This window comes from Moschus berezovskii, chromosome 11 (assembly GCF_049115385.1).
Source record: "Moschus berezovskii isolate FMDL1 chromosome 11, NW_MosBer_1.0, whole genome shotgun sequence".
Classification (NCBI taxonomy): domain Eukaryota; kingdom Metazoa; phylum Chordata; class Mammalia; order Artiodactyla; family Moschidae; genus Moschus; species Moschus berezovskii.
Window position 1 is genome coordinate 8,727,955 of NC_142470.1, and position 26,337 is coordinate 8,754,291.

The window sequence follows — 26,337 nt, forward strand, 5'->3', positions numbered from 1 at the left end:
TGGGATTAAATATATATTTGCTGCACTTTGTTAGAAAAAATAATGCCACCATTGCTCAAGCAGAGTACTGGAATTCTTAGCCCAGTGAAAGTTTCTTCTGGAAGAAAAAGCTGGTGGTTTAGTGGACTACAGACACTGAGAGTCAATAAAGTGGAATGTCCAGTTACACATTAGAGCACAGAATAGAAAGTGTGCAGGAGAGTTAGGAGCTTGAGGTCGAGACAGTTACGGGTTTGAATCCCGGCTGTGCTGCTATCTGTGCATTCTTAAGCAAATTATTTAGATCCTTGGGCCTCAATTTTCTATTATGTAAAATGAATATAACCATATTTCCTATGGGGTTGTAAGAACGTGATACAACACATATAAAAGAGCACAGAGCTAGGCCTATTGAACAGAATAAATATTAGTTATTTGCTGGCTAGGATGGTAGGCATAGATGAGAACCCAGAAGAGACCTCCAAAACACCATCAGAAAACTAAATACGTTTCTCATGAAAAATTAACAGGACATGGAATGCAATCAATGCTTAAACGATGATATCTTCTTTACGGCATCTTCTAAGAATTAGAAGAAATGTTATTTTGATGTAGAACAAGTACAAAAACATTTCAAAATAGAAACTTACATTTCACTAGCAAAAAGTCCCTGAATTCCTGGTGGTCTGTAAACACTGGTGGGGATGGCAAGGGTGGGCCAAAGAGTGGCACGCTTTCCTCTGAAAATATTTTTAACCTGTGTAGAGAACATTGTAGAGTTGGTTTTTCTTAAAAGATCACCAACATCTGGATCTTAAATTTCTCCAGTTGTCTATGTGATGTGTTAGGAATACTTCCACAGGAGGAAGGCATTCTCTGTGCTTCCAGAACCTCAGCCACCATGCAGCAATCCTATCTGCCTTAGGGCAAAGATCAGGTCTTCCTGGATCCTTCATGGTCCAACCCAACAAGCGGTGGGCAAGGTCAACCACCGCAGTAATGACAGCAAAGACCACCACTTGCACCCAGTGCACAACAGGGAGCATACTTGGTATCTCAAGACATAGCATCAGCTGATTCTCAGCAGCCTGCCAAAGTAGAGCCGTTACCTTCCTTCCACAGACAAGGCCTGAGGCTCCAAGAAAATAAACACTTTTCCCCTAAAGCTTCAAAGTTAGTAAGCGACAGAGCTGGGATTCCAGCCCAGGTCTATTTGCCTCACAGTTCATCCTCTTTTCTCAACATCATAATAGCTTTTTACAGATTAATTTCTGAGAACAAAAGGATAAACAGGCAAGGATGTAGCCTGGAAGGAGGGTGCTCTGGGCAAGATCAAACATATCATATTTGCGCCCTCTGTGGAGCACAATCACATTCCAAGCTAGCTCTGATCCTCGGGTCTACTGCAGAGAGCAACACTATATGAAACGGGACTTCCCTGGTGATCCAGTGGCTAAGACTCCACGCTCCCAGTGCAGGGGGCCCAGGTTCGATCCTTGGTCAGCAGGCTAGATCCCACATGCTGCAACTAAAGATCCTGAGTGCTTCAATTAAGACCCAGCGCAGCCACATAAAAAAAACCCAAATCAAAACAAAACACTATATGAGACAAGCTTTTCCTGAAGACATAGCCTTTCAAGTCAGTCAAGAAATAGGTAATAAATCAAGAGTCTCATAAAATGAATGCCAAATTAACATGTAAACATGAGGATTAGAACAAGCCATCAAGATAAAGTTGTTACCAACCTGTAATTGTCCTTTTGCTGATCATACCTCACTAAGGCAAAAATATCTGTGGTGATGGTTAAGGAAATCAATTAAAGACCTGATGCACACAGTCAAAAGCTTGTGTTTGATAAACCATGGGTACAGGATCATCTTGGACCTGTTCTCCTGGGGTCAGGGCACCTGTCACCCTCAGGTTGAGATGGAACCTTGTCTTCTATAAAAGAGACAGCTGCGGGAGACAGGTTTGACCTTTGCGTGCTTGTCCTTTTGGGAAAGGGCTTCACCTCCAAATCTGTCAGAAAAGCAATATAAATAATGCTATGAAACCACTACAACAAAGCAAAACCAGAGCAAAAAGATCAGTTCCCTTGCCTGGAGATATATACAAGATCCTCAATGAAATTAACCAGATATTTCATCTCATACATTTTGAAAGGAAAAGCAGTTTAAATGTTTCCACTGTATACTTTCCCTCTCTCTTCTTCTGGCTTTTAGTAGACAAAACAAACCCAAACAAACCAGTGTAGCTGGCGGCAGTCTCTAGGCAGAATCTACTTTGCTTGTGTTGGGCACGTTGAGTCTAAAATAGTACCACCTCCACCAGCTTTTTTTTTCTTTTCCCATTCCTCCTCCTCCCCCAGCATCTCCCAGCTCTAGCTTCTCTTAGCTAGGGTTGAAATACCATCCTCTTCAATCCCTCAGAGTGCTCCCACTCTTAGATTTGTCCCTTTGGAGAAACAAATGAGCCCAGTCCCAAATCTAAAACTCATAATGAAAGGAAATTCTAAAAATAATGATGATCTCTCTGGTTCTCTGAGTCACCTCCCTCTCCCTCCTGGAATTTTCTTTCTGTTCTGTAAGAAGAACCACTGCAGGAAGGGAGAAATATTAGTCCTCCATCCCAGTGACCAGAATAAGATATCACTTATTATTAATGTGTATGTGCATACCTGTTTTATTCCCTGCCCTCATGACAATGTTCAGCTTTTAAAAACTTACATACTGGGACTTCGCTGGTGGTCCAGTGGCTAAGACTCTGTGCCTGCAATGCAAATGGTCTGGGTTCAATCCTTGGTCAGGGAACTAAGTCTTGCATGCCACAGCAAGGATCAAAGATCTCGAGTTCCACAACTAAGACCCAGTGCAGTCAAATAAATAAAGGTGCTCAGTGGTTTCTGTCATATCTGACTCTGCGATTTCATGGACTGTAGCCCGCCAGGCACCTCTGTCCATGGGATTATCTTGGCAAGAATACAGGAGTGGGTTGCCAGTTCCTCCTCCAAGGGATCTTCCTGACCCAGGGATCAAATTCGTGTCTCCTGCAGCTCCTGTATTGGCAGGTGGATTCTTTATCAGTGAGCCCCCAAATAAATAATTTAAAGAAAAATTTACATTCTATAATGTTAGGACATAAGCGAACAAGCTAGAGGATGTAGAGCAATCTACTTGTAGATGTCACAAGTCACAACGGTCCTAGCTCCCATCCTCTTTACTGGGGTCTCCAGGGAACATGAATAACTAGACCAGAATTTATTCTGAAAAATGCCTGTTAGTTGTCTTTTACTTATTATGGGAAACCTGTAGGTACTACTACTTGCCTTTGACTTATTATGGGCAGCATGACAGCTGGGTCTCACTGTCATGGCCATGTGTTGCGCTGGCCACGCTCATGCCCCAGGCCTGTCTGAGTCCACTGAGCTTGGGCATTACCGAGAACTTCAGAAGGTCTTTGGCAGCAATGTGAGCTAAACAGGGATGAGAGGAAGTGGAGGGAAAGCAAATAAAAATAGGATTAATTCTATCACTTCTCAAACGTCAAGAGATGGTAATGCAGCAGCCATTCCCAGGACTTAGAATCAACAAAGACACATTATTTTGGCTTTTTATCTTAGCTAGCAAGATTTTTATACCTAAAGCAAATTTCTCAGAGGATTCACTACCTATAATTCTTCTAATTCCCTTATTATCAGTGGAGGGTAGGAAGTTCCTCTCATTTCATAGACACTTGAGGAAAGGAAAGAGAGTTCTGAAGTGAAGAATTCTCTGAGAATAAATAAGTCCATCCATCATTACAGTGGACAGAGAGAGTGGCTCTTAGGGTCTAGCAACCAAAACAATCAGCACGTGCCAGTCCACCGTAACATTAGGCTTGAGGGTCATTTTAGGTCCAGCGAGGCTAACCCTTGGGAGGGTTCACACAGGCCCAGGATACGTGTGAAGTGGGAGCGGATCATGGAAGGCTTGAAGGCTGGAGAAGGTTCCTCCCCTTCCTGGAACACTATGGTGACGATGTCGTTTCCAATGTGGCGCTTCCTTTCCACCTGGATGTAAATGAACAGCATCACTGAGAAGGCTGCTCATACATGGCACGTTCCCAGAGTTAATGCACTAACGCAGCAAAACAAACTCCAATGCTCACAGAGCCCTGAGCTTCAGTGTCTTTGACTCCTTGACTCCCAAACTTCCCCAGCCCATCTCCTGGCTCATCTGGCAGTTTCCTCTGCCCCTCTTGCAACTCAGGCCTGCACTTAATCTTCACTACCCTCCCCCAGGAGCCTCCAAACAGTCTCCTTGCCTCCATTCTCTCCCATTCCACTGCTCTGATCAGGTTCACCTTCACTCCCGCTTTATCTCCTTAGCCTGGAGTTCAAGGCCCCGAGACCAGAGGCATTACCTCAGAATTCCCCGGGGACGGGCTCAAATATGCGTATTTAAAAATACAGATGAATGCCTTCACTCGTTCTGAAGCATATACTTGATGAGAACAGTGGCCCCATATAATCTGACTCCAGCTGACCTTTCCAAAATGATCTCCTAGACCTAGGGCCAGTAAATCTTTTTTTAAAAATTAATTTACTTTTTAATTGAAGGATAATTGCTTTACAGAATTTTGCTGTTTTCTGTCAAACTTCAACATGAAGCAGCCATAGGTATACATATATCCCCTCCCTTTTGAACCTCCCTCCCATCTCCCTCCCCATCCCACCCCTCTAGGTTGATACAGAGCCCTGTTTGAGTGTCCTGACGCATACAGCAAATTGCTATGGCTATCTATTTTACATATGGTGATGTAAGTTTCCATGTTACTCTTTCCATACGTCTCACCCTCTGCTCCCCTCTCCCCAAGTCCACAAGTCTATTCTCTATGTCTGTTTCCCCCATTGCTGCTGAAATTCTTCAGTACCATTTTTCTAGATTCTGTAATACATGCGTTAGACTACAGGATTTTCTTTCTCTTTCTGACTTACTTCACTCTGTATAATAGGTTCTAGGTTCATCCACCTCATTAGAACTGCCTCAAATGCATTCCTTATTATGGCTGATAATATTCCACTGCGTATATGTCAGTAAATCTTTTCTGTGAAGGTCCAGCCTCTTGACAGTCCCTTGTACTGCAAGGAGATCAAACCAGTCAATCCTAAAGGAAATCAACCCTGAATATTCATTGGAAGGACTGATGCTGAAGCTCCAATACTTTGGCCACCTGATGCAAAGAGTCGACTCGTTGGAAAAGACCCTGATGCTGGGAAAGATTGAGGACAGGAGGAGAAGGGGGTGATAGAGGAAGAGATGGTTGGATGGCATCACTGACTCAATGGACATGAGTCTGAGTAAACTCCGGGAGTTGGTGACGGATAGGGAAGCACTGGCGTGCTACAGTCCATGGGGTCGCAAAGAGTTGGATACAACTGAATGACTGAACTGAACTGAACTGAGCAAATGAATGACAATAATGAAGGTCCAGACAGTAAGTATTTTGGGGTTTGCAGATCATACTCTTTACAACCATGCAGCTCAGCTGTTGTGGCACAAAAGCAGCTGTAGACAATTCATTAATCAATGGGCAAGACTGTTTTCCAATAACACTTTATTTAGCAAACCAAGCAGTCTGCTGGATCTGGTTCATGGGCCATAATTTGCCAAGCCCTGTCCAAGACCTTTGCATAACTGGCCAAAGAGAATGATTCACTTTTCTCTGTGGGTCTCTTGTGTGTCCCTTATTCTATATTGTAAGTTCCTGAGAACAGGATCTCTATCTGACTTATATTAGATATTACTCTCATTTTGCAAGTGAAAAAACTAAGGCTTAGAGATGTTCTGATAATTTCAATTCAATTCAAAAAGATTTTTGGCAATTACTTCTTAGATATGACACTAAAGGCATAGCCAATGAAAGAAAAAATACATAAATTTGACTACATTAAAATTTAAAACTTCTGTTTACATTAAAGGATACTATCAACAAAGTAAAAAGGCAGCCCAAAGAATGGGAGAAATATTTACAAGTCAAATATTCAATCATATAAAAAGAACTCCTACAACTCAACAACAAAAAACCCCAAATAATGTGATTAAAATATAAGCACAGGACTTGAATACACAATGCTTTACAGAAAATATACAGATGGATAATAAACACAAAAGATGCTCAATATCACTATTGATTAGAGAAATGCAAATAAAAAGCACAATGAGATATTACCTCACACCCCTCAGAATAGCTATTTTAAAACAACTCAAATAACAAGTGTTGTTACAAATGTGGAGATATTGGAACTCATGCATTGCTGGTGGGAATGTAAAACAGAGCCACTGCTGGGGAAAATATTCAAAAAATTAAACACAGAACTATTGCACTCATCTCACACACTAGTAAAGTCATGCTCAAAATTCTCCAAGCCAGGCTTCAGGAATATGTGAACCATGAACTTCCAGATGTTCAAGCTGGTTTTAGAAAAGGCAGAGACACCAGAGATCAAATTGCCAACATCTGCTGAATCATGGAGAAAGCAAGAGAGTTCCAGAAAAACATCTATTTCTGCTTCATTGACTATGCCAAAGCTTTTGACTGTGTGGATCACAATAAACTGTGGAACATTCTGAAAGACATGGAAATACCAGACCACCTGACCTGCCTCTTGAGAAACCTGTATGCAGGTCAGGAAGCAACAGTTAGAAATGGTCATGGAACAACAGACTGGTTCCAAATAGGAAAAGGAGTATGTCAGGGTTGTATATTGTCACCTTGCTTATTTAACTTATATGCAGAGTACATCATGAGGAACTCTGGGCTGGAAGAAGCACAAGCTGGAATCAAGATTGCCGGGAGAAATATCAATAACCTCAGATATGCAGATGACACCACCCTTATGGCAGAAAGTGAAGAGGAACTCAAAAGCCTCTTGATGAAAGTGAAAGAGGAGAGTGAAAAGTTTGGCTTGAAGCTCAACATTCCGAAAACGAAGATCATGGCAGCTGGTCCCATCACTTCATGGGAAATAGATGGGGTAACAGTGGAAACAGTGTCAGACTTTAGTTTTTTGGGCTCCAAAATCACTGCAGATGCTGATTGCTGCCATGAAATTAAAAGACGCTTACTCCTTGGAAGGAAAGTTATGAACAACTTAAATAGCATATTAAAAAGCAGAGACATTACTTTGCCAAATAAGGTCCATCTAGTCAAGGCTATGGTTTTTCCAGTGGTCATGTATGGATGTGAGAGTTGGACTGTGAAGAAAGCTGATCGCTGAAGAATTGATGCTTTTGAACTGTGGTGTTGGAGAAGACTCTTGAGAGCCCCTTGGTTGCAAGGAGATCCAACCAGTCCATCCTAAGGGATATCAGTCCTGGGTGTTCATTGGAAGGACTAATGCTAAAGCTGAAGCTCCAATACTTTGGCCACCTCATGCGAAGAGTTGACTCATTGGAAAAGACTCTGATGCTGGGAGGGATTGGGGGCAGGAGGAGAAGGGGACGACAGAGGATGAGATGGCTGGATGGAATCACCAACTCTATGGACATGAGTCTGAGTGAACTCCGGGAGTTGGTGATGGACAGGGAGGCCTGGCGTGCTGCGTTTCATGGGGTCGCAAAGAGTCAGACACAACTGAACTGAACTGAACTGAACCATATGATCCAGAAATTCCAGTTTTGGGTATATTCTCCCAAAATTAAAAGCAGAGACTCAAACAAATATTTGTACACCAATGTTGTTAGCAGCTCTATTGATAATAGCCGAAAGGTGGAAATGACTCAAGCATCTACCAATGGATGAATGGATAAAGAAAATGTGGTATAAAAATGTGGACTACTACTCAGCCTTAAAAAGGAAGGAAATTCTGATACATGGTACAATATGGATGACCCTTGAGGACACGGTGATAGTGAAATAAGCCAAACAAAAAGGAAAAATGTATGATTCCACTTACATGAGATTCGTAGAATGACCAAATTCATAAAGACAAAGAGGAGTGCAGTGGTTGCCAGGGGTTGGGGGAGGGAGAAATGTGGATTTACTGATTAATGGGTACGGGCTTTCAGTTTGAGAAGATGACAAAGTTCTGGAGATCGACCATGGTGATGACTGCACAACAATGCACAGAATGGAATTAATGCTAATTAATGGAATTAATTTTTGAATTAATAAATTCAAAAGTGGTTAAACTTGTAAATTTTATGTTAAAATGAAGATAAGTGCTGATCCATCAATTGATGAATGGATAAACAAAATGTATCTATAAAATAGGAAGTTATTCTGCAATAAAAAGGGATGAAATACAGATACAGGCTACAGCATGGACAAACCTTGAAAACATGCCAAGTGCAAGAAGCTAGTTACAAAAGACCACATATGACATGATTCCATGTATACCAAGTGTCCAGAATAGGCAAATCAGAAAAAGAACGCAAGTTGCTAGTTACCAGAGGCTAGGCAGGAGGGAGTGGGAAGTGATGGCAAAGCTGCGAGAGATTTCAGGGTAATGAAATAATCTAAAATTGACTGTGGTGATAGTTGAATAACCATGTGAACATACTTAAGTGGGTAAAGTGAATGGAATATGAACTATGTCTCAATAAAGCTTTTATATATATATTTTAAAGTAATTATTTAGCTTCTGCTCTATACAAGGAACAAAACAGACAAAATTCCTGCCTTCATGGGGCATACACTCTAGCAGTAGGCACAGAAATTACACAGTAAATGTAAACAAGTGTTCTAAATAATATGTGCTTTTGAACTGTGGTGTTGGAGAAGACTCTTGAGAGTCCCTTATACTGCAAGGAGATCCAACCAGTCCATTCTAGAGGAGATCAATCCTGGATGTTCATTGGAGGGACTGATGCTAAAGCTGAAACTGCAATACTTTGGCCACCTCATGCGACGAGTTGACTCACTGGAAAAGACTCTGATGCTGGGAAAGGTTGGGGGCGGGAGGAGAAGGGGACGACGGAGAATGAGATGGCTGGATGGCATCACCGATTCTGTGGACATGAGTTTGAGTGAACTCCGGGAGTTGGTGATGGACAGGGAGGCCTGGCGTGCTGTGATTCATGGGGTCGCGGAGAGTCGGACACGACTGAGCGACTGAACTGAACTGAACTGAATGTTAGGTGACAATGTGTGTCAGGGAGGAACGGGAGCTGTGCAGGGGCCTGGGGGCGGATGGGTTGTAGCTTTAATTCAGTCATGGGGTCATTTTAACAGCTGGCATTTGGGTAGATCTGAGGGTGGTGAGTGAGTCAGCCAGAGGATACCAGGTAGGAGAGAGTTCTAGGCAGAAGGAAGGGCAACTTAAAGCCATGACGTGGAGCAGTATATGGTGACTTGGGACAGGAAAGGAAGATGATGTGACTGGAAGGGAGGAAACCAGGAGAGCAGTGGATGAGGGGACCAGACAGGAACAGAGGTCACTTGGGGACTTCAGCCACTCTAAGGATCTAGCTTTGACTCTGAGTGAAGAGGAAGGCACTAGGGGTTTGGGAAGAGGCTGACCTGCATTTTTAAGGATCACTCTGGCCAGTGGATTGAGAAACACTCTGTTAGGGGACCAGGGAGCCTGGAGAGGAATTTATTCAGCATGGTAACTGAAGTGTGACAAAAGCTCAGGTGTCACCTGAAGGTCGAGCCCACAGGATTTCCTGACAAACTGAATATGGATGAGAAGGAGAGACAGGAATCAGGAATGATTCTAAGGTCATTTTGCCCCAGACACTGAAAGAGCAGAAGAGTCATCATCAGAGATAAGAAAGACTTTGGGAGGAAGAGGTCTGGGGGAGAGCAGTGCATTCAGCTTTGGACAGACTGGGTGTGAGAAGCTGAGCCCAGGGGAGGTGTCAAGAAGGCTGCATATTTGGTCTAGAGTTTCCCCTAGGCTGGCTGGAGATGTAAGTTTGGGTGTCTGTGGCAGATAAAATCTATTCAGAGCCATGAGATGGGATGGGATATGAATGGGTGTGTGAGTGTAGAAAGAGAAGAAAAAGGATCTGAGAACTGAGCCCTGGGGCTGTCATCACACACAATGAGTCCAGGATCTCAGAGCCACCTTGAGGCGGAGCTGGGTCTGGGCCCAGGGCTGACACAGAGCCTGTGCTTTTATCTGGTCCTGAAAGCTGCAGTCGGGTTCTGGAGCACTGGGAGACTGGGTGTTAGGGGCGAGGACATCACAGATGTTAGGGAGAAGATAAGCCCCAGAAAGGCAAATATCAACACTCACTTCCTTGCTCCCACTGGGTTTACTTCGGTGATAGAGGAGAGAGATGAAGGAGTTATTGTAAAACCAAAATCTACAAAATCTTTGTGAAAGTTTGTTTCTTTACATCAGATTTGGGATGTGGCTCACTGTTCCACTAGTGTTTTAGATGTTAGGAGATCAAAGAGCCACCAAGATCTTATGAGTCACCAAGATTTTCTGACCGTTACCTTAGACCCCAAAGAGACCATGGCAGGTACAGAGAGAGGCTTGTGGTTACTGGTCCTTCTCTGCACTGAGAAGGTTCACTGTCATTCTGCACTTCTTTGGCTCTCTTCCCCACTGCTTTATCTTTCTGGTAATAGAGACAAGTTTCATAGTTGCGATTTTCTTCACATCCACTGATGCTGGGCAAGTGGAAGGCCCAAGCACTACCCACAGATCCAGCCAAGATACTGAGAACACCAGAGTTCATCTGGGAACATTTCAGTGCTCCTGGTGAGCCTGTTTTCTCTTAATATGCTAATAGCCCCTTCAAAAAGATAAGGTGAAAGTCTGGGTTGGGCAAAAGTTGAACTGTCACATTCATTCCTCCTGTCTCTGGCTAATGCCGTCATTTGTCACAGGACACAGGCGATTTTGGTGAATGTACGGGGCTGAAAAGGTCAGGGTTGGGGGAAGAGGAGGGTTATGAAATATCTCAGTGGAATTTTTTCCCTATCATTGTTGAGATGTAAGAGGTCAACATAATTCATGGTGAGTGGGAGGGTCAGCTTGGTCTCTTCTCCATGTGAACCCAGGATACTAATAGCTTCAGCTCCTAAGAGGTGAGGCCTGGTAGTGAGAATATAGGTCACCTCAGCCACACAAGGGAAGAAGCTTACAGAAAGGAACTCTTAGACACTTAAGCAAGCTTATTGGGCCGAGGCACTTCCTGCTTATGCCTGCCCCTTACCAGTTAGCCTTCTAAAATCAGAGCAAGCTTAAATTCTCCAGAGGGTCTCCACTGCCTGTAAGACAATCCAGCAGCTCCTTATTCCAGGCCCCAAAGCATCAAACAGAACTAGCTCTTCCTGAGCCCACCAGTTGCACATGCCCAAAGCATCGCTATGTCTCATGATCATAACATCACTTTTTAGCCTAACGATATGCTTTGTGTCTTTCTCCTGCTGCTGCTGCTAAGTCGCTTCAGTCGTGTCCGACTTTGTGCTACCCCACAGACAGCAGCCCACCAGGCTCCCCTGTCCCTGGGATTCTCCAGGCAAGAACACTGGAGCGGGTTGCCATTTCTGTCTATTGGAGTCTCATTGAAATAAGGATTATAAGTGTTTAGAGAAAAGCCCTTTTAGCCCTCAGACACTGTCTCTAGGTTCACATTTCTCGCAAATCTTTGCTGAACAACTGTCTATTCATGTTTGTGATATTTACTTACACAGATGCCTTCAATGTGTAAAAAAGGGATAAGAATCTAATACAAAAGTAAATGGAACCCCCCAAATCCTTAAAAAACCAGCAGCATGTATCTTACTTATATCTAGATTTCATCAAATGGGCAAGTTTTCTCTTGGAAATGGCTAATCTCTGCAGTGGGTAGAGAGTGTTCTTAGGTAGTTTTCTCCGCAACGGGGCACAGGCCATTGGGGAAATTGTCAGTGTTAACCTCCTGCATTAACTTGAAAAAATGCTTGCAACCATTCTGACAAGACATAGGCATGTGGAGAGAAGTCACGGATGCATATATGCAAAACCGTCTATCAGGGGTCTAGAAAACCACACTCACACACAGGTACATACACACATGGTCACACAGACACACAGGTACATGACTGTCTGAGCCTTTATCTCCTGAAGGGGCCAGCACCAGTGAAGGTAGTTCTTCCTAAGCCTTGGTGAAACTGTAAGCAAACAGACTGGAAACAACATCCCCAAACTGGTCCTGAAATTCAGCTTGTGTATGAACGTCCAGTCTCTGCTTCTATGAGGTCAGCAAGGCTTTCTCCACACTGAGGTCACCGTTGGGTGTTTTGCGTGTTCACACGTACCTGCTGTTTGTTTTCTTTGGAATATGGCAACATGGTGGAAACATGAAACATGATCTCATGCCCTTGGTAGATGGTATAAACAGAATGAATCCCTGTGGTGTCGTCTGTAAAAGACAATATGCATTAGTGGGCACAGGGAATTCTGAGGCTGAAAGGAAACAGTCTTTATTTGTAGGCTAGAGGAATACAGCACAGTTAGCACATTCCAAAGATCCTATGATCATCCACCTGAGTGGAGGCAACAGTGTGGATCCCTCTCCAGCTGGGGCAAGGCTACTGCCCACGTGGGGGCCTCTTCCTCCCCTTCTAAGCTCTCTTGTTGTCTCATTCATGCCTTGCTTAGAGCAGAGGAGATCATGAGAAGTCTGAGCCCCAAAGGACAGCATGTTACAACTCCTTGCCTTCTAGTTACTGCTCGTGTCTAGGCCAAAATGAACACAAGATGACATACAAGTAATTATCATGTCCATAAAACAAACGGAGGTATATCCCTGGCAGCATTGTATAGTGACGAATAGCATGGACTTTGGAGTTGGGCAGACTCAGATTCAAGTTCTCATTAGCTATGTTCCTTCTGACATATTACCTCACCTTTCTCTGAGCCTCAGTTTCTTAAAATTTGCAAATAGAGATAAGTAGTGTCTAACTCCTAGGCGTGTCTATCAGATTATCCCAGGAAAGGAAAATGAGGCTGATGGACTCCAGGAATGACCATGGGCACACAGAGCTTGTCGGGGGCCGGGGGCAGGTCATGGGGGTGGGAAGCTGGGCCTGAATCCTGGGGCTGAATACTTTATCCCAGTTAAGGTACTCTCAGGGAAGCTCTCACAAACCGCCTGACCTTCCCGTATTTAGGATCTGTGAAGTGACTTCAGTGTGGGCTGGTGGAGAGATGAGGCCCCCAGAGGCTCAGGATACCCAATTTGAAGTTTATCAAACTTAGGCCAGTGAGCCTCACATCACCTGCCTGGCTTACCTCCAGGACTGGCTGTGAAGAGCAGATAAAATGACAGAAGTACAAGCACAAGAAAAACCCCAGAAATGCTGTACAGTTATAAGACAGCATTCTCTACCCTGGGTATAAATTCAAATTCAGATGAGGCTGGCAAACAAAACTTCTACAAAACACAGCAGAATGGAGGAGGAGGCAAGCTTACTTTTGGTGTCCAGACCACCACGGTAGCCTGTCCAGCCCTTGAGAGTGATGGTGTCACCCAGCAGATTTAAAAATTTTTGAAAAGCGTCACTTCCGATTTCTGTAAGAAGAGGTCAAGTGTGAACAAAGTGCAGTGTCCACAGGGTCCTAGTTTCTAGCTATGTACTGAAATCCTTTGAAGATTAACTAGGCTCCACGGACATTCCCTCTTCTGGAGACTGTGCAGGATGCCCACAGTTCCCAGAATCTAAGGAAAGGAAAAACTACAGAGTCAGTCTAAGCAACCTGAGTGCTGCCAAGCTGAAGTCACAAGGATCTAGTAATGCAGAAGGAAAACATCATTATTACTCCTGTTAATAAGGAACAGGCCTTTAATAAGAAAAGTGCTAAATAACAGGACAAGAGGGCCATTTTCTAATTCTCTTAAGCATAAAAATCCCAGAGAAAAATTTCCCCATTGCTCCTAAGATAACAAATCCCCATGTAATTTTCCAGTTACACTGAATCCCCCATGCCAGTGCCTGGCACAGATTCAGTGACCAATGAATATTTGTCAAATGAACGAAACTGGGCAAACATGTGTCCTACCAAATTTACCTTGAAAGTTTACACTTCAACTTCATAAAAACTCCTGGCTGTTTCTTTGCATTAAAGACTGAGCAGGTAAGACGAGCTGCAATCGTCTAAACTGCAGTGAGGCGGGGCAGGGTTTCTGTTAGAAGAAGGGGGGGACACTCACCATTGCTGAACATGTCATCATCTGTGAGCTGGCCGTCTTTGGCAAAAAGAACCCCAAACTTGAAATTCACAGAGCCCTTACAATGAGACAACAAAAGGCGCTGGATTTAATTTTCTCGTCAAAGCAGACACAATTATGAGATGTGCTGGTCATTATTCAGGGACCCTACAGTGACCTCAGTGGCTACTTGCTAGATTACTTCCTCCCCTCCACCTCAATTTTGACCCATATTAACAACAATTATTTGTGATTTTTATAGATTTGTATAGCTTACGGATGAAACCCTGTGTTCTTCTGTGAGTTCACTGGAAATTTCATTACCAATGGAGCCTGCAGGATGCCAGGTCCATTCTGCAGCAAAACAGTGCTCAAAGTAAACAGACCCCAGGAGCTCACAGGACTGGCACCATGCTCTGATCAGGCCAGCAGTGGCAGTCTGGAACCCAACCAGCAGAGAGCTCAGGGTGATTCAAAATTTAACCCAACAATCTGAGGTTAAAAACTCGTGGACTCTTTTAGAACTAGAAATGGAAACTGAAGACAATGTAGTCTAAAAGTTCATTTGCCCCAATTCCTAAAGCTATTTAATCTCAAGAAGCCACAAAACAGATGTGGGGAGAAAAAGGCAATCAAGAAGTAGCCAGTACAAATGTTCAGTCTACTATCCTCAACATTAAATGTAGGATTAAAATCAGATCCTGTGGGAGTGATAAATACCAAATGCAAGATGACAGCTTCTACAGGGAAGACAGAATAGGATCGGGGAGCTCAACTGTATTTATTTATGTTTTGGCCGTGCCACTTGCCTTGCAGAATTTTTCCTGACCCAGAACTGAACCTGGGTCACAACAGTGAAAGCCCAGAATCCTAACTACTAGGCTACTATGGAAGTACCGCAATTGTGTTTTTTATATAATTTTTTCTTAAACTAATAGGTTCGTAGGTCTTTATTATATTATAGTCTATGTTTTCTTGTGTGTGCCTGAAGTATTGCATAATTAAAACAAAAATCTGAGGTTGGAAAAGATCAACTTTTGCAAGGCTGTCTGATGAGGGGATTCTCAGTTGCCAGTTAAGGAGCCAACAAAGAACAAAGGTGAGTAAAATATTGCTGGCCATATTGGGGAAAAGGCAATCCTTTGATGACTCTGCCATTTGACCTCACAGAGATAATTTCTGAACTCAGAGGTCTGCTTCTGGAAAATAGGCCCTAAGGAAAGAGCACAACTCTTAGGTGGAGGAGGAAAGGCTATTTTTGATTCCTCTTCTCCAACCTGTCATGGGCTTAGGCAAAGGCAGTATGGGTAGACTTGGCCTTGGGAATGTGGAAACTATTGAGGTTGTAGAAAAACTAGCCTTGTAGCTTGTTTCTGTTGGAAACAGCTAGGGAGTGGAATCCATTAAGATTAAAATGTTTAAAAATGACACAGTGTTATAATGATTTGGTATTAAAAGAAAATTAATATCAAAAAATTAAAAACCCTATCCTCCAAAAAAGAAACTATATTCCACTTGGATTTTTAATGCAAGCCATTTCACTCCTGAGGCCTGGGAAGCAATCAGGGTGAGCCCAGCCTTTGGCAGAACCTAACCTACTTTTCTCCTTCCCAAGCCTTTGCAGGGGATCTCTCAAGGCATCTAGGGGAAGACCAAATTTAGAGACAGTTAGCCCATTTCTCCATAAGGGTGTTCCCCTGGAGAAGGAAATAGCAACCCACTCCAGTATTCTTGCCTGGAAAATCTCATGGACAGAGGAGCCAGGTGGGCTAAAGTTCATGGGATTACAAAGAGGTGACACAACTTAGTGACTAAACAACAGCAAAGTATTGCCAAAGGGTCAGAGGTGGGTGTGTCAAGGCAGAGCACAGGATTCAGGATGGCTGGTCGGGGAGCATTCAAACTCTGAAAAGCCAAGGGGCTGAGGCTGCACTGCTAAACATTCTCTGTCCGCAGTGCATCTGAAGGACAGATGCACACCCATCAGTAGTAATGATTTTCTATCTACTGGTTTTCTCTGTAGAGTGAAGAACAGGGAGGTAGCTTTCAGGATGGGGCCTCCACCCAGGGCTCTTGCCCACATTTCAAGCTGAGCTGAGTGGGTCTCAGCTCACATGTCAATTCAGAGAGGCCTTCCTGATCTCCCAACATGATCACCCTCACTGCACTGTTATTCTCCTTCATGGCACCTTATCTTCTTCTTAATAGATCTATTCACACTCTGTAATTCTTTACCAGAGGAGCCACCAGGGAAGCCCTATTCACACTCTGTAATTCTTTTTATTGAACTTGCATATTTGTCTGTTTCTACCACGAGAACTTGGGCTTCTCTGGAGGCTCAGTGGTAAAGAATCTGCCTGCAGTGCTAGAGATGAAGAAGACCTGGGTTTGATCCCTTGGTCAGGAAGATCCCCTGGAGTGGGGCATGGCAACCCACTCCATTATTCTTGCCTGGAGAATCCCATGGACAGAGAAGCCTGGCAGTCTAAGCCTGGCAGCTGCAAACAGTCAGACGCGACTGAAGCGACTGAGCATGCACGCACCACTAGAACTTAAGTCCCATGAAAGAGGGATGGTACATATCTTGCTCTCTGTGGAATCTCCAGGGCCCACTACTGTGCTGGGTATTTTGGAGAGGGTTAATAAATATTCATTGAACAACTGTGTGTGTAATAAATGAGAAAAGAAACACATGTGGTCAGATACAACTTATTTTTCACAAGTTGCTGCCAAATGGTCACCTCTTCCGTATAAACCTATTTTTGGTAAATTTCTTGGGATTTTGTCAAGGATCTCTTCCACTTTGGGGTTCTATTTTTTTTTGTAGCTCTTCTTTCTCTGTTTTTGGGAATGATGATAGTAGTCATATGTCTCCACGACTCTGGCACCTTTTCCATTCTCAGTGGTCCCTTAACAAGCACCTACAGTGGTTTGGGGTCTGACAGATAACTTTCTTAGAATAACAGCACAGGGATTAAAGCAGTGGTTGTCAAACTTGAACAGGCATCAGTATCAGCTGGAAGGCTTGTTAAAATAAAGATTGCTGGCCCCATCCCCAGGGCCTCCAATCCCACAGGTCTGGGGTAGGGTCCAAGAATCTGTATTTGCAACAAGTCCACAGGTGATGTTGACGCTGCTGGCCCAGGGATCCCTGTCTGAGAATCACTGGACTGGAGGAACCAACCAGCAGAAGCAACCAGCTCAGGGTCACGTCCAGCTGGGCTGACGGCTAGCAAGCCAAGGGCAGGAGTACTGGGTCAATGACTGAAATGATGAGCTGTGAACTAACAGCCCTATGCTGCACTGAATCCATGCTTTCATTTTACAGACAGGACAACTGAAGCTCAGGAAGACGAGATGTGACCAAGCCTGGGACTAAGTGGATGGCAGGACTGGAGCTGGAAGTTGGGGCTCCTGACTTGCGATGCAGTGCTCTTTTCAACACAGGGCCACAGTCTTCTCAGGATGGTTTTGAGTTGAGTGAAGCTGAGAGTTACAAGCAGAGATAGGGCCCATTGCTGCCTGATCACTGGCTGAAGCTTTGGAAAGTTTTCTGGGGCTGCTCTGACATTGGCACCAGCATCCTTGCCGAGAGGACTCCGCCCACTTCAAGTTCAGTTTAGTTCAGTTCAGTTCAGCCACTCAGTCATGTCCGACTCTTTGCGACAACATGGACTGCTGCACGCCAGGCCCTCCCTGTTCATCACCAACTCCCGGGGTTTAAACTCATGTCCATTGAGTTGGTGATGCCATCCAACCATCTCATCCTTTGTCATCCCCTTCTCCTCCTGCCTTCAATCTTTCCCAGCATCAGGGTCTTTTCCAGTGAGTCAGTTCTTTGTATCAGGTGGTCGAAGTATTGGAGTTTCAGCTTCAGTATCACTTCAGCCTCCACTTCAGGTGGAGGCTCCCAAAAGACTGGTGTTGCAAGGCCTTAGTAAGTATTGAAATTACAGAGTCTCATTTAGGTAATTTTGTTTCCAGGGCTTCCCAAATGATGTCAATGACTAACAGGGTTGTCTCCTATCTCCAGAAATCAAGGTATCGCTGAACAGAATGCACTGTATTTCTGGAGGGGATAGCTTTTATGAGGGGCTATTTGAGGAGGGCATCACTTGACTTGGGGCTACCTGACCATCACAGGTCATATTTTAACAGTGTTGAACTTGCTGTCATCAGTGCTTCATAAGGCTGGCTGCTACTTGCAGCAGGGGGCCTTGTGGGATGGCTGGGAGTGCAAAGTCTCAAGACCATACCTGGGCCCCTGGAGGGAGGTGACTGGTGGAGGAAATTGTGGGAACTGGTTTTCTCGGGACTGCAGTCCTGCTCAGACAGTCACCATAGAGATAAGGTCATATTTGTAATTCCTACTTGTATGGGACTTTACATTTTTAAGTTCCAAATTTTATAAGACAAAACTCAACATGATTATAAACCAACATATAGTCACATTTCGGAGAAGGTGATGGCAACCCACTCCAGTACTCTTGCCTGGAAAATCCCACGGATGGAGGAGCCTGGTAGGCTGCGGTCCATGGGGTCGTTAAGGGTCGGACACGACTGAGTGACTTCACTTTCACTTTTCACTCTCATCCATTGGAGAAGGACATGGCAACCCACTCCAGTGTTCTTGCCTGGAGAATCCCAGGGACGGGGAGCTTGGTGGGCTACCGTCTATGGGGTCGCACAGAGTCGGACACGACTGAAGTGACTTAGCAGCAGTTAGCAGATAGTCACATTTTGGGGAATTAATAGTATGCTAGGAATTATATTTCTTCTGAGGAAAGTGCAGTATGAGGGGGAAGAACAGAGGCGATGGGGACGACAGAGGACGACAGTTGGATGGCATCACCGACTCAATGGACATGAATTTCAGCAAGCTCTGGGAGCTGGTGAAGGACAGGGAAGCCTGGTGTGCTGCAGTCCAAGGGGTCACAAAGAGTTGGACATGACTGAGTGACTGAACAACAAGCCCCACTGATTCCAAAAGAATCTTTTGGAATCAAGATATGATGTCCTAATTCAGAACTGGATACCCCCAGTTCCTCGTTACTCTTGTCTGGGCAATGCCTCCATATTTCTGTTGTTCACATGTTTCACATGTTCCTACACATCTGTCAACCCCTCCATGTGTATTTGCCTGGGACACCATGTTCTCTCTTGCCGGGGGGAGAGGGGGCTCTCTACACAATGGATTTCAGGACACCAACAACACTTTACCAAATAGCTAACCTTTCAGAAACATCACTAGTATTGTTTATTTTTTCCCTGCTCATCTTTGCAGCTGATTAGCACTATAATTGGGAGGAACTGGGATAAATTCAAGAAGCAGGTGGAATTAAAGAAGAGTGCCTTGGCCACACAGCTCTCAGGGAGGCTGTGAAGGATGTTGATCACTGGTCACACCTCTTCAAGTACATTATAATGAGTGCCCTTGTTGCTGCTAGCAAATATGCCCTTAGTGAGGAAATAAAATTGAGAAATAAAGAGATGAGCTACTCCTTTTTCAAAATTTGGGAGGTCCAAAGACAAGTATGAGAGAATAAACCAAACAGCAAACAGGGGATCTTCAAGAGAGGGTAGAAGTGGTGAAGTGAGGAGCTTTCGTGTTTCCCACTGATGTGTGTGAGTGCTTAGTTGCTCAGTTGTATCTGACGCTTTGTGATCCTATAGACAGTAGCCTGCGAGGCTCCTCTGTTCATGGAATTCTCCCGGCAAGAACACTGGAGTGGGTAACCATTCCCTTCTCCAGGGGATCTTCCCAACCCAAAATTGAACCCAGTTCTCCTGCATTGCAGGCAGATTCTTTATCATCTGAGCCGCCAGAGAAGCTCCTTCCTGTTTTCCACTGATATATTTCTGTATTGTTTGTCACAAAGGGCAGGTGCATGTACTGTGTGGGTGTGCAATAAATATTTATGAATTAATAATTTTGAGACATAAAAACTATACATGCATGCTTGCTAAGCTGCTTCAGTCATGTCCAATTCTTTGTGACTCTGTGGACTGTAGCCCTCCAGGCTCCTCTGTCCATGGGATTCTCCAGGCAAGAAGACTGGGGTGGGTTGCCATGCTCTCCTCCAGGGGATCTTCCTGACCCAGGGATCAAACCCACATCTCCAATGGCTCCTGCACTGCAGGCAGATTCTTTACTGCCGAGACATAAGGGAAGCTAAAAACTATGCATGGTATAACCCTAATCTTATATAAAATATAGCAAATATATATCAAAATGTGATACTCTACCAATACTAGTTTTCTCTATGATTTTAGGTGATATTTTCTTTATATCTTTTGTTCATTTCTGCATTTTTCAAATGTTTACCAGAAACGTGTATGACTTTTATCTTTTGCCTTTTACAAGTTACACATGGAGTTCATGGATTCTTCAGCAACAAGCATGACTGTATATGGATAACATGTAGATTACAATGTAGATGTCTCCTTTTGCCCATTCTCTGCCACATCCTGCCCAACACTTCCTCTAACCTGACCACGGCAACTCCTGCCAACAATGTGGGGGGCAGCCTCTCAGCCTCCTGCTTCAACTTTACATTGCCATGTTCAGGAATCAGCTGAGATGTCACTGCCTCAGAGAAACCTCTGTTTGGCCAGTGGGCAAAATCTACTCCTTATGCTGTGTTACTACCTTGTTTACTTTCCCCAAAGCTCTTGGAATTGTCGGTAGCACTGTGTTTATGTTTGTTTATTTTCCTACTTAGTTGGTCTCAGCCCAGCAGATTGTAGCTCCATGAAGAAGGGATCTTGCCTTGTTCATCAATATATCCCCAACGCCTCAAACAGTACACGGTACACCCACAGTCAGAGGTCAGTAAACATTTGTTGAATCAAGGAATGAATGAATACACATAGAAATCTTTGCCTATAGAAACAACTAGGCTTATACTGTATTGCCCCACAAATTGTTTTTTCCTCAGAACGTGCTATGTTGTGGAAATCTTTCCATGCATTTCTTTCAGTGGCATCACACGATTTCATAATTCACTTAGTCAATGAATAATTTACATATTCAACCAAATATATTTACTCTGTGTCCTCTATATGTACTATTCTAGGCTCTGAGGATACAGCAGTGAAGAAAAATGAAAGAAGTCCCTGTTCTAGTGGGGGCAACAGATAAAAACTGAATAAATGAAATCCATGTGTTAAGATCAACAAAGCAGTGTAGAAGGGCAGTGGGTGAAAGATATTTAGTTAAGGGACCAGGAAGTCCTCCCTGAGCAGAGAGGCCAATCAAGAGAGGGTGTGACCCAGGAGACATCTGGGATGAGCATCCCTGCAGTGGGAGCAGCAGGCTTCCTGAGGACGTGGAAGCAGGAGGTCAGTGGCTAGTGTGGAGCAGAGGATGGAGCAGAGGACAGCTTTATTACACAGGCCCTAGCAGGCTGCAGTGAGGACCTTGGGCTTCACTCTGAGTGGGATGGGAAGCCATTGAGTTCTGAGCAAAGGGAGGAGATGGCTTGCCATGTTTGGATGCTCTATGAAAACTAGAAGAGAGTGCAAGAGAGGAAGCAGGCAGAAGAGCAGGAAGCTCTGCAGAATCCAGGTGGGAGATGGTGGGGCTGGTGTTGATGGACTAGAGTGGTGGTGGTGGAAGCACTGAGAAACATGCAAGTCAGGGGTATGTTTTGAAAAAGTGTCATTGGAGTGTGCCGATGGATTAGATGGGGTGTGAGAGACAGGAGGTATTAAGGATGTTTCCGAGTCTGGCCTCAGCGACTGGACAGGTGATACCGCCATTTACCAACAGGAACAGTGTACACACACTCTTATTGAGTAAATACTCAACTGTTGAGTGACAGTATTTCTGGTATTTCTCTACGTTGGTCAAGCACTTGTAAAACCTAACATATTCTTTTTTAAGTGGGACAACAGGGAATGGAAACAAGCACATAATATGGCATTCTGAATGTGCTAACAAAGTACCTTAGCTTTAACTGAACGAAAATGAAAACCTCATTCCTCACCCTGATCATGGGATTAAAATTTGAATGATTCCAAGCAGATTTAAGCATCTTGATTGTTTATCTTTATGGCTAGCTGCACAGAAAATTCTGAAATACACCGGAGAAAATACGTCAGTCAAGTCTTTCAGTGATAAGAGACTTGCTGTGCAAATCCACGGAGAAGGTGTGCCTGGGGGAAAAGGTGTGTTCCTGGTGAAGGGGAAGCTCATTGACAAACATCAAGGTGGGGTAGCAGGACCCGGCATCTCGCAACACTACTTACCTCTTGTTCTTCAAGGACCAGCAAGTCCTGCCAAATGAAGTTCAAAAAGTTAAGTACAGGATGAATGGTGATCATCTTATGTTGACTTTCTGTGAAAGCCAAGCTTCATCGACTGTCATTGACATCACTTTTCTCCACCTCAAAATATTCCATTTTTAAGCTAAAGTTTACTTTTACCGTGTACTTTTTGGATCCAGTGATTTGTCAGAACTCTTTTCCCTATGCTGGAAGCTAGTTGCTCAAGCTTCCTAAGGGAAACCTACAGACACCTGATCACAGCAGGGGAACTACTGCCGGTAAGTTTTACACACACGCATGCACACACACACACACACACACGGACACACACAGAGGATGGAAGGGAAGCTCATGAGTGAAAGGGAGAGTGTGACAGTGTCTTTGGTGAAAATGGGCATAGAGGTATGACATAAATAGGCAGAAGGTTGCTATATCTCGTTTTCAGATATTCCTCTGTGGGATGATACTACTGGCTGCCCGCTGCCTCCTGGACAGAACCCAGCCAGGCTGCCTCTCCAACCTCTTCCTATGTCACCCCGCCTGGCATGCCAGCTCCTTCAAGCTCAGCTCTGACATACAACTGTCACACTGTTAGTGATGGCTGCATTTATGAGTTTCAAGGGGAGAATTTAGAAGCGAAATTGATTGCAACTGCAAGACAAAAGTCTAGTTGCCATTTTTCTGATAGACCATTACCTTGATTATGACTCTAAACATTTTCCTCCCAAGGCAGACTGATTTTCTTTAACAGTAAGTCCTAAGAAAACAGGACAGCTTTCAGGACACCTGCTATTCTCTGAATTTCTGAAAACGATAGACTCCCAGCCTCCATCTTAGTCAGTTCCCATCGGACTCTCAGGTGGGAAGTTCTTCATGATGAGAACAACTGGTGATTCTGGTTGGGATCCTAGGCTAAGAATCACTGATAATTTGTCAGTTCTAACACTGTGACCACATGATACAATTATGAAGCACAAAGTTCTGGGTTACCTTTTGTATCTCAGGGTGAAAAATTTCCCTGGGGCCTTTCTCAAATTTGTCCAGATTCATGGCACTGAAATAGAATGGACAGAGTCAGCCGCAGTGTGGTGGAAACTTAAATAATGTGGAGCCAGTCTTAGGTCCTCAGAAAAGCTAAGTATTATACCCTAGAAGATCATAGCTGGATTCCTAGAGGGGCCAAAGAGGTAGGAGCCAACAAGGAGTGATCAATGAAGGAACATACCTGAGTAACCAACCTCGGAGGCTGCCCCTGAGCACACTCACAGAGAGAAGGGAGGAGTGGGGAGCACCTGCTGTAGGCAACCTTGGCTAATCTCCATGATTCTTACTTTTATTTACCAAAAAAGAGATTCACTGACATTTACATAGTAATGAATGATAAGATGAAATGTAATTAAGATGGCCTAATATGTCTTTCTTCCTTTGGTAATTCCTCTCTCACTAAGGGCAAAGGTTGTTCTTAACAAGACTATTCTTTTACGTTTTGCTTGACCAAGCAACTTGAATTTCCTTGAGCTAAGTTACCCTAGGGCAAAACAAGGTAATTGAACAAAATGATCTCTAAGACCTCTTCAGCAAGAATCCTAATATCTGTAAATGAAAGGTAAAAATAATAGCTAGATTTACAGAGTATTTACTATATGCCAGGCACCCTGCTAAATACTTCACATGGATTATCTCATTCAATCTCTATGAGGCAAGTACTGTTTTATTCTTAAGCATGAGGAAATTGCGGAGAAGGCAACGGCAACCCACTCCAGTACTCTTGCCTAGAAAATCCCATGGATGGAGGAGCCTGGTAGGCTGCAGTCCATGGGGTCGCTAAGGGTCGGACACGACTGAGCGACTTCACTTTCACTTTTCACTTTCACACATGGGAGAAGGAAATGGCAACCCACTCCAGTGTTCTTGCCTGGAGAGTCCCAGGGACGGGGGAGCCTGGTGGGCTTCCGTCTGTGGGGTCACACAGCGTCGGACACGACTGAAGTGACTTAGCAGCAGCATGAGGAAACTGAGGTTCAGTAGTTAAAGAACTAGTTAAGGATAACAAAGCTGTTAAGTCACGAAGCCAAGATTTGAACTCAGCTTACCTGACCCAATAGTATATATATTTTAATTTTTAAGTTTTCAAGTTGGTGAGTGTAACAGAGAAAATCTTTTCTTCCATTGGAAGCAACTGTAGAAATTTTAATCTTTGCAACTTTAAAATACGTTCTTGCTGCAGCTTGCTCTGTCTATGAGTGGTGGGCCGAAAAGTGAAGGTCTACTCAGAAAACTAAATGAAATTAAAATTCATTGAAATCCCCGGTCTTTAAATATACAAAAGAAAGGAACTGGAGAAACATCATTTTAGAAGAAGAAAATAAAAGGATTTTCAGAAATTCAGGCCAATATAATTCAAAGCATGACTTAAAGTTCAGATTTAGAAGCAGCAAGATACTTCAGTGCTCAACAGAAAGGTTAACCTCCCCATGGATGCATTCTTAGCTCAGGCTTCAGACTGGCCAGGAGGAAAACCAGGGGGCCTACAGCAGAGGGGAGAGGGTCTGCAATTCAAAGACAAAATCAAGCTTGAAAATAAGATACAAAATGTTTTACTTGTTAATCTCAGGACCCTTTCATCAGCCAGTTGCAATCACTAATGGGCAGTCAGGTTCATCACTGTAAGAGACATGCTTTCAAGTAACAGTAATAGGTGGGAACACGGAAAATACCAGCTCCGACCACCACCTGGTTGCAGAGGAATGGAGACTGAACTACCAGGCCACTGGGATAAGCTCTCAGAGTCGCACAGCACTAGTGTGTGACATTAGTGGTTGGCAGCCCAAGCCCAGGAGTCACACGGATCTAGGTTTAAATCCCAGCACTGTGGTTTACCAGCTGTGAGATCTCCGTCAAATCCCTTCACCTCTCTGAAGCTCCAGTTCCTCCAATGTAGAGTAGTGGTAACAGGCGGTAATGATAGATCTACTTTATGGAGCTGGCTTAAAGATTCCCTAAGAGAATGCTTGTAAAACATTCAGCACAGTGCCTGACAAACAGAAGCTACTGTTACTGTAACATCTTAGCTGGTGACAAAGCACCAGGCTGACCTGAGTGGCTGCACTGCCAAGGGGAGGCTGACACCTGACATGGGGGAAAGAACAGAGGGAGGTGGAAAGGTGGGGGCCCGAGAAGCAGCTGAGTGCTGAGCAGTGAGCAGTTCCTTCCATTTATTTAGCTTTCTGTTTGGTGAAGAAAAAGCACATTCTTCTCTGAGAAGCATTTGCTGACATCTGAGTTTCTATTTCCAACAAGAAAAATGAAAGGAAAAAAGTATTTCTTGATTTTCTTTACAAAATCAAAGTATTTGCACACATGCAAGAAAGAAACGGGCAACATATGCAGGACGGAAATGCTTGACAGCAAATTTCAGAACCAGCCAGACCTGGATTTGAGCCTCAGTTCCACTATACACCAGCTGTGGCTTTGTCCTCCTAGGCCTCCATTTCCTCATCTATAAAATGGGATAATAGTACTACCTTCCCTACAGGGTTACTGTGACTACTGAATTAGGTACTGTGTGCCAAGTGCTTAGCAAAATGTCTAGTATATAGCCAACGCCCAGGGAAATAGCAAGCTGACATCAGAATGCTCATAGGATAAAACCCATTTATGAGTGCCTGCTGTTGGGTTTCTGCTCACACGTACTCACCTTAAGATGGACTTCACAGAAAGTGTTTTCGTGGGGCTGTAGGGAAGGCATATTTTCTGAGTACCCTAGAAAGTCAAAACAGCAAACCAGTGAGAAGCCTGGCAATTTCCATCCCTGGGAGAGTCTTACCTCGTCACATTAAAAAAAAAAACACATGTGTAGTCTTGTTCATGTTTCTTCAAGTGGCAAGTATATGAATAAATGTATCTTACGTTGAAAAAATTCTTAATCAGGCTTAACAGCACAGGCTCAACAACACC

At 44.0% G+C, this 26,337-nt stretch overlaps 1 protein-coding gene across 1 annotated transcript in view; it reads right to left on the minus strand.

Moving 5' to 3' along the window:
- The window catches only part of GARNL3 (GTPase activating Rap/RanGAP domain like 3), a 168,585-nt gene that overhangs the window by 39,879 nt on the left and 102,369 nt on the right, over positions 1–26,337 (minus strand). Inside the window, exons 7-15 of the mRNA XM_055400212.2 lie at positions 26,078–26,142; positions 23,371–23,434; positions 22,363–22,389; positions 14,116–14,191; positions 13,378–13,476; positions 12,221–12,324; positions 3,920–4,028; positions 1,726–1,771; positions 630–736 (exon numbers count right to left, since the gene is read on the minus strand). Of these exons, the coding sequence (XP_055256187.2) occupies positions 630–736; positions 1,726–1,771; positions 3,920–4,028; positions 12,221–12,324; positions 13,378–13,476; positions 14,116–14,191; positions 22,363–22,389; positions 23,371–23,434; positions 26,078–26,142 (697 nt within the window). The remainder of the gene's footprint in view (positions 1–629; positions 737–1,725; positions 1,772–3,919; positions 4,029–12,220; positions 12,325–13,377; positions 13,477–14,115; positions 14,192–22,362; positions 22,390–23,370; positions 23,435–26,077; positions 26,143–26,337) is intronic.